The 14,343-nt window shown below is 37.8% G+C and overlaps 1 protein-coding gene across 4 annotated transcripts in view; it reads right to left on the bottom strand.

Moving 5' to 3' along the window:
• Positions 1–14,343, bottom strand: part of syt1a (synaptotagmin Ia) — a 165,752-nt gene that overhangs the window by 41,153 nt on the left and 110,256 nt on the right. For all 4 annotated transcript variants that reach the window (XM_034863585.1, XM_034863584.1, XM_034863583.1 and 1 more), the window contains one exon: positions 4,195–4,398. In XM_034863585.1, coding sequence (XP_034719476.1) covers positions 4,195–4,369 — 175 coding nt within the window. In that variant the 5' untranslated portion in view covers positions 4,370–4,398. The remainder of the gene's footprint in view (positions 1–4,194; positions 4,399–14,343) is intronic.

Genomic DNA, 14,343 nt, shown 5'->3' on the forward strand with positions numbered 1-14,343 from the left:
ACTCAAAGTGTTCTTATATAGTACAGGCCACACTGTGGCCCGACGGCCATAAAAGGTGACGCCATCAGATTAACACTCACACACATTTACACTTTGACATGGGACTGCATGGCCAGGGATTGACTCACCAACCTTCTGATCGGCAGGCGACCGCTCTACCCCTGAGCCACAGTGCAATCATCTCAAGCAAATGAAACTCGAGATATCGCAAAAGAAAAACAAGATCTAGAAGTGTTTGTTTTTTCTTCTTCTGCAATGTCACCCCGTCTCTGTATTTTAAGCCTGAAAAACCTTATATAACAAATATAAAACACAAACTGTCAGGTCTGTTGTTCATATTCAGCTATGTCTGAGTGTTCACAGGTGGCAAACAGAACAAACAACTTATCATGTTTACAGTACAAATGTTCCAGCATTGAGACTCATAACATATATTTAGCCCTCAAATGCTGACAAAATCTCTGAGAAGACAGAAGATCTGTTTCCCATCTGTTGACTGAAGATTTAGAGGGAAAGCTGGTGCTGGTTGGGACTGATCTGGCTTGGGTTTGACCAACCCCTGATGGTGTCTCTTGGCAGGCAAACTTTTGCTTAAGCAAGGGCAAAGAGTAGACAACAAGGGCTTGTCACCAGGGCAGCAGCAGACAGAGACAAATGGCTCTGTTGATCCAGCACCGTAATCCCTCTTAATAAACTCTGCTGTCTGATGACTGTGAGCAGCCACAAAGTCAAACAAGTTGAGACACATTCAAGCTCTGCCATATCTTTTTGTGTTTGCCCTTTCCTTTGCTTCCAGTTACACCACTAAATATTTTAATATTATTTTTCTTCATTTTTACCTGTAACCATCAGCTGTATTACAATCTTCAGTCAACACCAAAAGTGAAAGACAGTTGGTCAGTCCCAAGACAGCTTTTGTCACAAAACAGTCCCAAAAGTCAGTACTAGATTGCTCAAGAAAAAGCTTATATATACAGTATATATATCTATATAGATATATGTATATATATGTTTAAAGCTTTTTCTTGTCTGAATTGTCTGAGTTTCAAGTCTTTTTGAATTCTTAAATTAGACAAAATATAATAGATTTCTCCACTAGAGGCAATAAATACATATTTTAATTTAATCGCTTTGCAGCTTGTAAAAATATTTGTGAGTGCCTTTGGCTGCCTAAAAGCAGGCAAAATGCCAATCGCTTGTCTGTGCTATCTGGGGTAATGGTTGGTGGAGCCGGCAGTCACGGATCAAACCGCTTTTGTGTGCTCAGGTCAATTGTTATCGGGAAGTAAAGCCTTGGGTGTTTAGAATACGTAGTAAGAAATTAAATACACTTGCTTCCTTGGAGGCAACCCCTCTGCTCAAAGAGAAAGCTTGGAAGGCTAATTTATAAATTGATTAAACAGATTTATTTTTGTTGTAGAAGGAATAGTTGTACACACATTTTGTACACCCCAATCGTGTTGACATATTTCCATCTCTGTAGGGTGGGTGCACTTCTCTACTTCTTAAAATGTTATTTTCATTTAATGTGTAAATCCAGCAAAAAAACTGGTTTCAGTGTTTCCAATGTGAGGATTTGCTGCTTGTCTTGGTTTTATATCTGTGTGAGCTGAATATCTTTGGGTTTTATACCGTTAAACAGTAAAAAACAAATGTGATGGACATTTTTCACTATTATCTGACAATTTTTAGACTAATAATAAAATAAACAAATAAATGCTCAACAGAATAATTAAATGTGTTACAGACCTACAGCGCATCAAATAGGATGGGAAAACCATAACAAAACTATCTCTTTATGAATAGTCATCACCAAACTGGAAGGTGAGATTACTGGATAAAATATGCATGTAAACATGTTTGGGACTTTTCCTTCAAAATGTTTAGAAGAGCTAAAAAAAAAAAAGCAAACACAGTTAATAAAGAAAAACTGAGATAATGTCTGCTGGTTTTTAGAAGCTTGAGCCATAGCCAACAGCTGGGGCCAATGCAATATCCCCTGCTCAGAGATGAGAGAGAGATGTCCTGCAGATCCTGATGGACGGAAATTCAGCAACAAGTGAGGCTAGTCTGACAGCCCCATGGACCCAGCTTCAAAGCCTGCAGGGCTTAAACTGGGTTATAAGCCCAAAAGAAAACCTTCTGCAGCAGCATTAACTGAGCATGCAGCTTCTCCCCTCACATTTTCCTTGTTAAATCTGCCACCTGACTTTCTTTAGACAGTATCGATATTCCACGGAGTAAACAAGTCTAGGGTGATTCATCATCAGTTTGGCAGCACCTGGGAGCAAACACTGCTTTTGATTGAGGGGATGAGGTGAGAAAACAGTAATCTAAAACCCTGTGTAAAAGGACAGATGTTTTTTTTGGGAAGCTCTCAGATAACTTTTGTTGCCTAGGGTATACAAAAAGAAGCCCAGATTTAGTTTTTTTCCTCCAGATTAAAATGTCAAAATTTGAAAGCGATAATGAATCGTCTACTTTTAAAGATGATGTGGAAAAAGATGTCAAGCTTGGGCTAAATGCAGTAGGAATAGCAATACATTTGCAATACCTCATTAGCCCCGTATTGGACTCACAATAAGGAACATTGTTGACCGTATTTATTTACCCCTTCCATTAATGAAAATATGTTATTCAAGACCACATGGAAAATAAAACTCACTAGCTGAAACAATAAGTTATTATTCCGCAGATGAAGGAATTCTTTATGCTTATAACCTAACAATTGTCTGGAAATGGGAGCACGACTTGTGGTGTCATTTGGGTCTTTGACACAGAAATAGTATTTCTCTTCCACATCAGCTATTTTCTGTTGTTAGAATTACTTCCACATGAGCCTGTGGATATATGGACCTTTAGATTCCTGCTAAATGAAAAAAAATTGTATCTCCACACAGTGCTTTATCCTGTATGATCCCATACAACCATATTTCCAACCATAAAACATGTAGATGTGGAAAAAAAGGACAAAAAGGACAGAATGTCTACCTAAAAGAAAGTTTTTCCTCGCCAATGTTGCACTTGCTCTTGGGGGAATCGTTGGGTCTTTAAAAAATTATACAGTATGGTCTAGACATACCCAATCTGTAGAGTGTAAGTGAGATAAAAAGACTGAAAATCTAACAGCAAAAACTAAAGCCAGTTACGCATAATTAAGCGATTTATCATGTCAAACTCTGAAATCATTGCTGCCAGATGTTTATCTCCAGTCAAATAATTTAGCTAAAATAGCTCCATCTGAGCTGTTCAGTGCAATAAATAAGTCTGTGAATGTGTTGTTGACTCAAGCAAGACAATGAAAGAACTAATAAATTATTTGTTCACCTGATTCATTGAAAGTCTTTTATCAAAAGTCACGAGTAACACTGGCCTACCCTCCTACAAGAGTTCACTCACACTTGAATCATGTTTGAGTCACGGTCACACTAGAATCACACTGAATGGATTGAGTGGTTTGAATCAGAGGGAATGTATTTATACACATCACATATAGTAGTTGCAAGGCTGCTGAAAAACAGCACTGATGAAAGGCCTTTTTAATATATTTTTTGAAATGTGACATCAGAGCTACTCGTGGCCAGTCTAAAGTACTCACATAAAGGACTTGCGAATTTCTGTGATATGTTTATTTTGTACGTATCAACCTATTTGGTTTACCCATAAAGTAACTAGTTTTACCTGTTTTCCTGTTATACTTCTCAGGAAACAGGAAATAGTTTGGATGTGTATTTCCAGTAATCCCATTTCCTCTGATTAAACCCTAGTACATACATACATGTACATACATACAGCACTTTGAGATGATGAAGATCCAACTGGGATGGATACTAGGTCTGTTTAGATTAATTGTGTAGTTTTGGAGTCAGTGTTGGAGTCAGGGGCAAAATCCTTTCATGAGTGTAAACGTTAAAAGTTGAAACTACCAATTATTTTCACTATTGTCTGTTCTGACAATTCTTTTCGTGATTAATTCTATAAATGTTTGGTTTACAAAATGTCAAAATTAAAAAAAAAAAACGTCCATCACTATTTTCCAGAATGCAAGGTGGCATCTTGAAATTGTTGTACCAACAGTTCGAACATTCACTTTACTATCACAGAAGATTGTGGTTGGGTCCCTTATCAATACATTAACTACTTGTTTCAGCTCAAAAAAGGGCCCATTGTTATACCGGAAAAAGACACACTTACATGGGATTTTGTTCAACTCATTCATGAACTTGTCCTTCAGCTTGGAAAATGCCTCATCCTTCTCGCCGGTGCCTGGGCCGGCCATGTTGGTGGTGTTGGAGCCAGCTGTGGAGGAGGAGGCGGTGGTGGGCTCGGGCGGGGCTGCCGCCAGTGCTTCCCTTCGACTCTCATTCATTATGGCGATACTGGGCGGCCAGACAGATGCTGTACAAATGGAGAAAGAGAAAGACCAAACAGAGTGGGTTAGATTTTTTTTGCCACTGTGACAGATGCATGTCAGACGCAGCGAGCACACCTTGTCAGATGACTGAGTTGACGCAGACGGTGTGATCAGCTGCTGGCTCAGCCTGGGTAAACATCAGCTGGGGTCCAGAATGAATTGGCCAGCACGAACAAAGCTATTCCCTCATTGCTTAAACTCCAGATTAGCATCACAGAGCAGAGATAAAATGATTATGTATTACTCTCATACAACGCAGGCAGTATCAAAGCACTGGTACTGGCTTAATTAAAATTCTGTGCTCTTAGAAGTCAACCAAAATTACAGTTTATAATGTTGCCATGAAGGGAAGATTACTTGTCCACTATCTTATCACACCATGCTCTTTGTACACAACAGGTGTATTTACTTTACATAAAGGCCTTTTTGTGAGGGGGTCGAAGGAAACAATGTGCAGTTTATGTTAACCGGTGCTTTGTATTTGTTTGTATGTGTGGATACAGTCATGTTTAATGTACTGTATGTCGCAGCAGCCTCACCCCTGAACATGTTAGTCATCACCTCACTAAGATCGTGGAAGGATGGTTGAAATGAAGTTTCAATACTACCAACAGAATGAGTAACTTACAATGTATTACTATAACATTAAATGCTCTTAACTTTTTTTTACTTCTTAATGGCGTTATAAGAACCAAAATATATACCATATGAGGAGAATATCAAAGTGTGGTTATTATGACTGATATTATGATTGTGATATGATTCACAATGACTTTTGTATTTATATTCAATTTTCACTGAAAAGTATTAAAACAACGACAAAATGTAAATGATTATAGTGTGATTTTTGTGAGGATTTGTCACTAACAGATTTTTTCAGGATTCAGGATTCAGAATTCAGGTGGTCTGAGAGAAAAAGACTTCTGCACCTCTTCTTAGCTCTTTATTCAGGAGTTTAAATAATCTAGGTCGTGATGGGAGACTAGCCAATCACAGGTCATTTCAGAGAGAGAGAGAGAGAGAGAGAGAGAGAGAGAGAGAGAGAGAGAGTGTGAGAGTGAGTGGTGAGTGTGAGAGAGAGAGAGAGGGTGAGAGAGAGAGCATGCGTTCCAATTGGTTCTGGCTATTCTGTTCAGAGAGAGGTCTCCCTCTATTTGGCATGGCGTTTTTCTTCTTTTTATGCTCTGCAGCTTTAATCAGTTAAAAAACAATAGTTGGAGATTCTTTTACCCCTTAGTCAACTAATCGATTCTTACAACTTATTAGTTTCTCTCTATAAGGAAACTGTGTAAACAAGTATGTACTTGAGGATAAATCTACACATTTTAGTTTTACCTAAATATTGTCATGCATAAAACAGAATGCGTGCCATTTGGAGGCTGACACACATTTGAGATATATTGTTTCAAGTGTTGTGTAGTACTTGGTATCATGACACACGACTGCCGGGCAAAGCTGCAGCGCTGTGACAGATCTACTGCAAACAGGAACTATTTATTGTCCACTCTTTCTGTGCAGGTTATTATATGCAATTTGGCTCTGTCAACATAGCAATCAAAGAGGATAATGGCATACTAAAGTTGTAGAGCTTTTCCACTAGTACACAGTGAAGGTTGATGGCCTAATTCTCATCCTCCATTTTCCCATTTATAGTATTGTTTCACAGAGCGCCTTGCACTTGGGTCGACAAAAACAATTTTAAAGGTGTTTATGTGACTGAAAAATCTAAATCTTGTCCACAGAAAGGCCTCTAATGATATCCTTTTTCTAAACCTCAAAAAGCTGAGTACAAAATTGGGTGGCAATTCATTGTAATATAATCTTTAAAAAAAAAAAGGGAAAAAAAGCTTCAGAGAGCAGAAATCCAATTCATGTTTCTTCGAACGTATACAATTAAGTTTGCAAAGGCAGCGAGGCAATTTCGACTGAATAACAGCAGAGATATGAAGGGTCTTTTCAATTTTTGTGCTTCTCTAATACAGTTTAAGTATATCTGGACACTTTCCTTGGACGTTTCATTCTCTGGATTAACAGACAAAGCTGATTTAGTACTAATTATTAGCTTTACAATAATTTCCTAGGGGGAAAAAGCAAGCTATGATCTGCCGTTGGTCACTATGCAGATTTCATAGAGTACTTGTGTGAGGCATATTCCCTTGTTAATTTAGCTCTGACTGTAGTTAATAGGGAAGAGGAGATCATTTCTCATTCTCTGAACTGTATTCCAGATTTCCCAGCAAATCAGGGAATTCAGTCTGGCAACCAGCCAAAACCCTGTTTCTATCAAAATCTAGGTTATCACTGTTACTGTTGAGACTAGTGCAAGCAAAAAACGCAATCAGCTGGGATTATGAACAAAGTACATTTATCCGTAGTAAAATTGATTGGCCATAACATACATGAAGGATTGTTCATGGGAAATGTGGAGGAAATTATTTGCATTTATTTCAAGCTGTCGACTGCTAATTGGATCCCTGAGGCAGTGAAGAAAACGCCTACTATATAGCTCAACTAGGGATTAGTGGTTAGCACTGTTGCACAACAACGAGTAGGCACCCCTAAATACTGTGATACATTTTTTGGTAAAGAATAGAGTTTGCATGTTCTTCCTGTGTTTGCGTGGGTTTCCTCCCACCACCAAAAACATGCATGTTAGGTCATTGCCCTATGACCAAAAGAAACTGGCAAAAGACTGTGGCATGTCCCTGAGGATGCTCCTATAGGCATATAGGATGGGTTAACAAAGATAATAAATGTAATTTCTTCATGAATGACATGAAAGGCACCTTTAACCTTTTTAACACTGATGTTGCTTTAGTTAAAATCCTGTTTATATTCAAGGATCTTTGATATTAAAGGTCTAATATGTAATATATTTACTGTAATAAATACAAAAATGACCCCAATGCATCATCAGATATTAAGGAATCGTGATAAGCTGAAATACTATCTTTTCTAACAACAATGCTAATGCCAGTATTTTCTTCTTTCAAAATTTCCGTTCTGTGACAGAATTTCTGTGTTTTGGGCCAACTGCCCAGTTTGACAGCCAGGCCGGGTTATTAGATATACCTGTAAAAACACATACCCAGTGTCCTACAACTGTTACGTTAGTACAGCCATGAAAGCCGTAAACAAACAAAGAGGATCAACAGAGAATAGATAATTCTAAGCCTAGGAAGTGTATCTGCCTACCGGTGGAGAGGACAGCGAGGTAGTTGTGTTTTTAACGGTTCCTACTGTAATTCTGAACCAAAAAAAGTGTCTGTCAGATGGGTAAAGAGCTCCGCTTGAGTACGGGCTTTTATGACTGTCAATATAGCCAGTATCTAATGTTAGCTACTCCGCTGTGCTGTGAAGGAATATCCTATGTGAGACAAGCATCTAGCAACATAGTTGTGGATGCTACGGTCTTAGCCTGGCAACCTCTGTGAACTTTGACTCCGGGGAGGAGGGGGCTGGGGAGGTGACTCCCTCCAGTACTTTAATTTGTACTGCTATTTTAAGCACTATCTTTCAGTATTACATATTGCACCGATGGCTTATGCTTATCATTATAGTTAAATAATAATTGTGTTTGTTAATGAATGGAAAAAATACTTGGTGGTCACTGTTGAGCTCTATAAAGTACATATTCCTGGTTATTGCTATACATGTGGGTGAATGTGAATGCTATACATGTGGGTGAATGTGAATGCTATACATGTGGGTGAATGTGGGTGAAAGACACCAAGAGAAAAACTTAAAGGTTTATAACGTTATCAGTGCAGTTAGACCTGATTTTATCTGAAATCTGGTTAATCCAAAATTGCGTCTTAACCTTGAGGTTGAGATGCATTTAATCTATTTTAAGTTACAAGAGGATATAAACTGTGTTCAAGCACTTTGATGCTACTTTGACATTATCTAAATAAACTGTATAGTGAATGTGGACTGTGGTCTGGGAAAGACAGATTATAAAGTTGTTGTATTGCGTCAGCAAGTGTAGCAACATAACATGAATGACATTGATGGACAATGCACACTGCCGTTTTCTCTATCAGTTGACTCTGCATATCTATCAAAGAGCAGAAAGAATTTGTTTTGATGTAAACATCAAAACAAACATGCTACTTTAAAAGAGAAAAAGGACATAGTCACGTGATCGGCTCGACAGAGATGTTGGCGTAAGATATAGATATGGCCCAACTCTGCCAAATAGTTGTGTTATATGGTTCCAACTCCTATATTCTATCACTTTGTACTTCATAGAGTCATTTAAAGCAGAGTGACAAACAAGAACAAAACCCAAACACTGACATTATATCAATTAAATGGGACATTACATGATGTTCAACAGAAATTACATTTGGAGCAAACAACGTAGAACATCAAAGAACCAGAGGCAATACGATTAAAAGTGGCATACTCTGTAAAACCATTGTGGCGTTATGACGTCCTGAGCAGAAAACAAAGTCACACTCCCTGCGACTGTGTTGTAATCCAATCGTTTTTTTTGTTTTGATAGCCGTTTCGGTCGCGTGTGCATTTGAGTGAAAAAAACTTGGTATCTCACATATTGGGGAACAGTCTGTGAGAGCCGTGTGGAGGCATCACAGCCAACTGTTTTTTGCAGCATTTCAAGTACATAATCGTGTGGTCCACGCACTTGTATATCTATACTTCTAAAATGACTGTACTGTGACTCATTACATAGTTTTCTTTCTCGGTTTTCTAAATGGAATAGTTCATATAATTACAGACTTGATTAATACGTCCTAATGATAAGAAAAAGCAGGGTTTGTAAACAGAAGTCACACAGACTGCCACGTAGCTGGTTAATTAGAGAGACTTTAATAAACCGTCATTTGTCCAGCTTAGTTATTGGCAGCAGGGGTGTCAAAACAAATCTTATTCCCTGTTACCTATATTATCCAGAATACCCAACCATATATTTCTTGGCAACACTGAGTTCAGCTGTTGCCTATTAACCAACCAATTCTGACCTCAGTGGAGGGTGGCAAAATTACATTGTAATATGACTGATAACCCCATTTTAGGCAGCAACAACTTCTTAGTATACATACAGTATATCCTGGATACCATCTAACAGTATGACATGAAGTTATTCTTAGGCCCATTGCTAAAGTCTACCGCTGAGTAAATAAAACAAAGAGAGGCAGAATAAGTGGTGTTATGCCACCAGCAAGCACAGCTCAGTAGTTGCCAATTAAGCTGCACGGAACAATTAGCATCAGAGTCACCAGAAACCAGCAGGTTGAGCTGACTGGTAGTTAGAAACTTAGTGACCTCTGGTCCCGCACAGTGGTAGACCAAGTGTGTGTGACAAAAAAGTGTTTATACCGTTCTTGAGAAAAAAAACTGAGATAAAAACACCTTTAGACCACTGCAATATGACTTGGCTAGTAGGGCTGTCCCAACCATTATTTTTAAACGATTAATCTAACGATTATTCTTTCAATTAGTTGACTAATCTAATGATTCATTTTTTCAAATAATCTAACGATGAATTTTTCAATTTGCGATTATTTCCCATTGCTCAATTATTAACTATTTACACAAAAAAAATTTCACTAAGGTTCAAATCTCTATTTATTTAAATTGTTTACTACTGCACTATTAATTAATTTGTAGTGCAACCTCAAGACAGATGTAGGCTATCAATCCAACAACAAAATAGTCACTATCAGGAAGAATACAAAAATAAAAATTTAACGCAAAGCAAGGGCAAAAAGAGTAGCCTGTATTTGTATTTTTTTTAACAGTAGCAGGTAAAATAATTAATAAGTTATTGTTTAACATCCAAGCTCTTTTCCCTTTAATCTTACAGTAAAAAGGTGCAATTTTAGCAACATATGAACTCTAAATAAATCCAACAATAACACACATTAACATTGCAAGTCACTTTTATGAGTAATACACAAACAAAAAATAAAAAAACATTTAAAAAAAGTGCAACTTTTTCTCTCTCCTTTCTAAGGGAATTATGAGCCTGAGCCCGATTTAAACCCAACAATTTTTTAATACGTGGGCCGTTATAACTTATAACGTTATAAATTATATAAATTATAAGTTATATATGCAGCACAGTTTACCTCACACTCAAGTCTTTAACTGTAGTACGCCCTACTCAGTAGGGTAAGATCTAAGGTAAAAGTAAATCATTTAGGTTTGAAAAACAAGTCAGTCAAAAGTGGCTCACGGTGTGGGAGGAGACACAATATACACTTAGTAATGACATGGACTGTTAGGAGGGAAAAGACAACTGTTTTCGAGAGAAAGAAATTATTGAAACATTAAGTATCTGTGGTTGTATAATGTAGTAAAACTGTAAATCATGTGCTCTGTTTATACCTTTGAAACCGTGTCCAGTTAGCAAAGCTAATATGAATCGCTGGTTCACAATGATGGTTCATTTTGCCTTCACCTTGCAACCACACGTAATTAATAATTGTTCAGCTGCTGTCAGCCAAACACAAGACATGAGGAGCTTATAGGCTGACAACCAAGTAAAAATACTCTCGCCTGTAAAAGGGCTCATTTGAGAGTTTGCCGTGAAAATCCTCACTTGCACATGAAGATATTGTGTTGGAGTTTTAATTGCCCAGACAGACCCTTCATGCAATTAGCACCAACATGTTCCTTTAAGCTAAAACATGACTTCTTTGCCCTATTAGATATTCTCTGATGTTCATTTATAACCATACAGACATCAATAAACCATTGGACAATGAGTATCAATCTTGAAAGAGATTCGTACATGGTCTTGTTTAATTATCCTACATGTAAGTTATTGCTATGGCATTCATTTCCTTACGCAGTTCTCCTGTACTTACATTTTCAGATGCTTAAATTGTGTACATTTAGACACACCAAAGTCTGTGTTTTTTATAATCCTGCTTTTATATCAATTATCACAGGAGATACTTGTAATATACAGTACTTGTGGAATACTGTATACATACTGTACTTTACAAACATATTACACTGCTTTTAGTTTGTCTGACAAATGTCATAATAAATGTATCTTGAATTATAAAGTGGGTCTAATCCTTTATCTTTCATGTTCCTGAACTAACCATAACCATACTGGACATTTAAGACTATATATAACTGTAGACATGTAACATAAGCACACCAACACCCATACATTTTTTATAATTTATTTTTTATATATGAAATCAGGTTAATAAAACTAAGTTTTAATCTCTTGTGTTGACAATGAACTCTTCTGTCTGAGTTACTGGCATGGGGCGGTCCACACAATCACTTCAGGTTTACCCGCTGCTGTATTCCAACAAACTGAAAGCATAATATTACTTCACTATCCAGCTGTGATTTGAACACTTCACTAGCACTTCTCTAACCACATTTTTGTCTGTCACTTGTTTTTCAACATCTTTGTTTGTGACCAACACACATTTTAAAATTGCAATATGTAATACTGACAGCTAGAAAATAGTTACTGCTGTACAAATTCAAAATACTGGAGAGAGTTGTCTCCCCTTCCTCAAAATCATTTCAGCTACCTAACCTAACGTTAGCTCAAAACGCCATTCACGTGACAGCCTTTGTTGTGTTTGATTGCTAGCTTGTAACTAAGCTAGCAGTAATTTAAAAAATGTTTTAGCTATCTATGACAGTTTGACTGCTAACGTTAGTTCAAAACGTCATTCAACTGACAGCCTTTGTTGTGTTTGATTGCTAACTTGGAGCCAGCAGCGAACAAACTTTATTAAGTATGTCCATTTTCACTTTACAGAAATCTCTCGTTAGCATCTTGTAGGCTACTTCTCGCAAAGTAACGTATGCGCAGCTCTCAACTTCACTTGTCGCACGACTCAAATCTGCACTCGACTTACGGACATCGGGGAGTGACAGGGATCACTTTACTAGCTGTTTCTCAATTGTTTTTGCTATTATGTAAACAACTCAGGTACTTTAGCTATATAATTCAATGTGAGTGCCCATCCCTAGTAGCCGTGATAAATTAACCTGAAGCTAATGCTTATCTGTTCAGGAGGAAATTAGCCACCTCTGCATGCTTTTGGGCTCTAAACTGTCTCAATCTTTTAAATACATCTCCAATATTTACCAAGGTTTGTTGGGTCTCTGTTCACGAAACTGTTCGAAACATGCCATTTTTTTTAGGTTGGGTAGAGTCTATCTCCGTGATCCTGTTTGTTTGTCTGCTGCTTTCATGGCTGTACTAACGTTACAGCTTTAGTGCACTGGCTTCGTGTTTTTAAAGGTATATTTGGCAACCCGCACTGGCTGTCAAACTGGGCAGATGATAACAACACACAGGCCAAAACACAAACAGAAATTCCATCACAAAACAGAAATTTCAAAAGGTGAAAATACTGGCATTAGCAATGTTGTCAGAAAAGATAGTATTTCAACTTTCAATGTTTTCTTAATATCTGATGACGCATTGGGGTCCTTTTTGGATTTACCGGTATTACAGTAAATATATTACATATTGGATGTTCAAGACAGGTCGTATGGCTAGCTGCAAAAAATAATTCCAAAGAGACAAAAATGACACTAACTAGTTTACAAAAATTAAATTTATAATCTAATTTAACTCCACATCAACGCCAAGAGTGGCAATAAACCTCCTGCTGTGACCAAAGCAGCCATTGGTTACATCGGCCCTCTCAACCTCCCCCTTTGTTGCATGAACGCCTACGCATGTCCATGTTCACTCAGCCTCCCTTTGGTCTCCCTTTGAAATGCTGCAAGGTTAGTGTGGGGGCTGAGTCATTGAGAGGCATGCTTGGCGATGACAGAGATACTTCAACACAGGCAAGAACTTTTAGGGAGCACAATGACGCTCTGCAGAGTGCATGTAGGAGGCTTCCTTTATAGCAACATAATTGATCATGCCCTGACGGTGGGCTGCACATAGGCTTTCACTCGATATTTCCAAGTGAGCTTATGTCTGATGTGAGGAACTAAAATGCAAACATGATGGTTTACCAAGATTTTACAAGGATGTGTTATATACAAGGAGCGACATTTTCAACAACAACAATTCAGCAGAATTCCGCAGTGGGTGCAAATGTTTATATAAATGACACAGTTCAGAGACATTTCAGAATAAGACATGCATCTGAATTATACTATTCAAGTTTTTAAATAACATATTTTTCCTTAAGATTTTGATGCTCCTCAATCTCAAAACAACATGTCAAATAAAAGAAAAACTAAATGTGAGAGTGTGTGGAGGACCACCCATGGAGCCTGTTATGCCTCTTGCATCAGGCTTCAAATCACTGGAAAAAATGAAACATTAATTCAGCTCATATTTGCACCATAATGACTGCTTGGCCCTTCAAGCATAAAACTTCTGCATTATATCCACTGTCTGCAGTACCTCACAGCAAGCAGTCCACTTGAAAAGCAAATAGAAAACGCCTTATTTATCTTTATGGAAAACCGGGGAGTCTTTTTGACCTTTTTCCTTTTCCAAGTGTTGTTATCGCTATGTAATCATACTGCATATCCACTGCAACACAGACGTTTATATGTGCCGTGTCTCTATTATGACTTTAAAGACAGCTTTAAATAATGTTATTTTTTACAAAATGGCTGCGCTTTCCCTTTCCCAGTCAGACTGCAGCATTCTGGTTCATATGCTGTTTGTGTTTTGTGTTTCTATGAGTACATGTCTCCATGCTTTAATGTTAAAAAAACAACACATTATGGTTCTCATAAAGTCTGTCTGAATATACCCGCATTGCTCCTCTGTTTGAAATGCTCCGTTTTAGAGCCTGTCTCTTTAACTGGGAATGCCAGACTGCCCAGTCTGCTCTGATTAGTCATATTTAAAGATCTTCTACATGCGCTCCTGGCATTTCTGCACCATTGCAGGCGGGAAAGGACTGTAGCAGTACTGTAGCAGCACTTTCTACCAACATGTAGCA

This window comes from Etheostoma cragini, chromosome 23, assembly GCF_013103735.1.
Source record: "Etheostoma cragini isolate CJK2018 chromosome 23, CSU_Ecrag_1.0, whole genome shotgun sequence".
NCBI lineage: Eukaryota > Metazoa > Chordata > Actinopteri > Perciformes > Percidae > Etheostoma > Etheostoma cragini.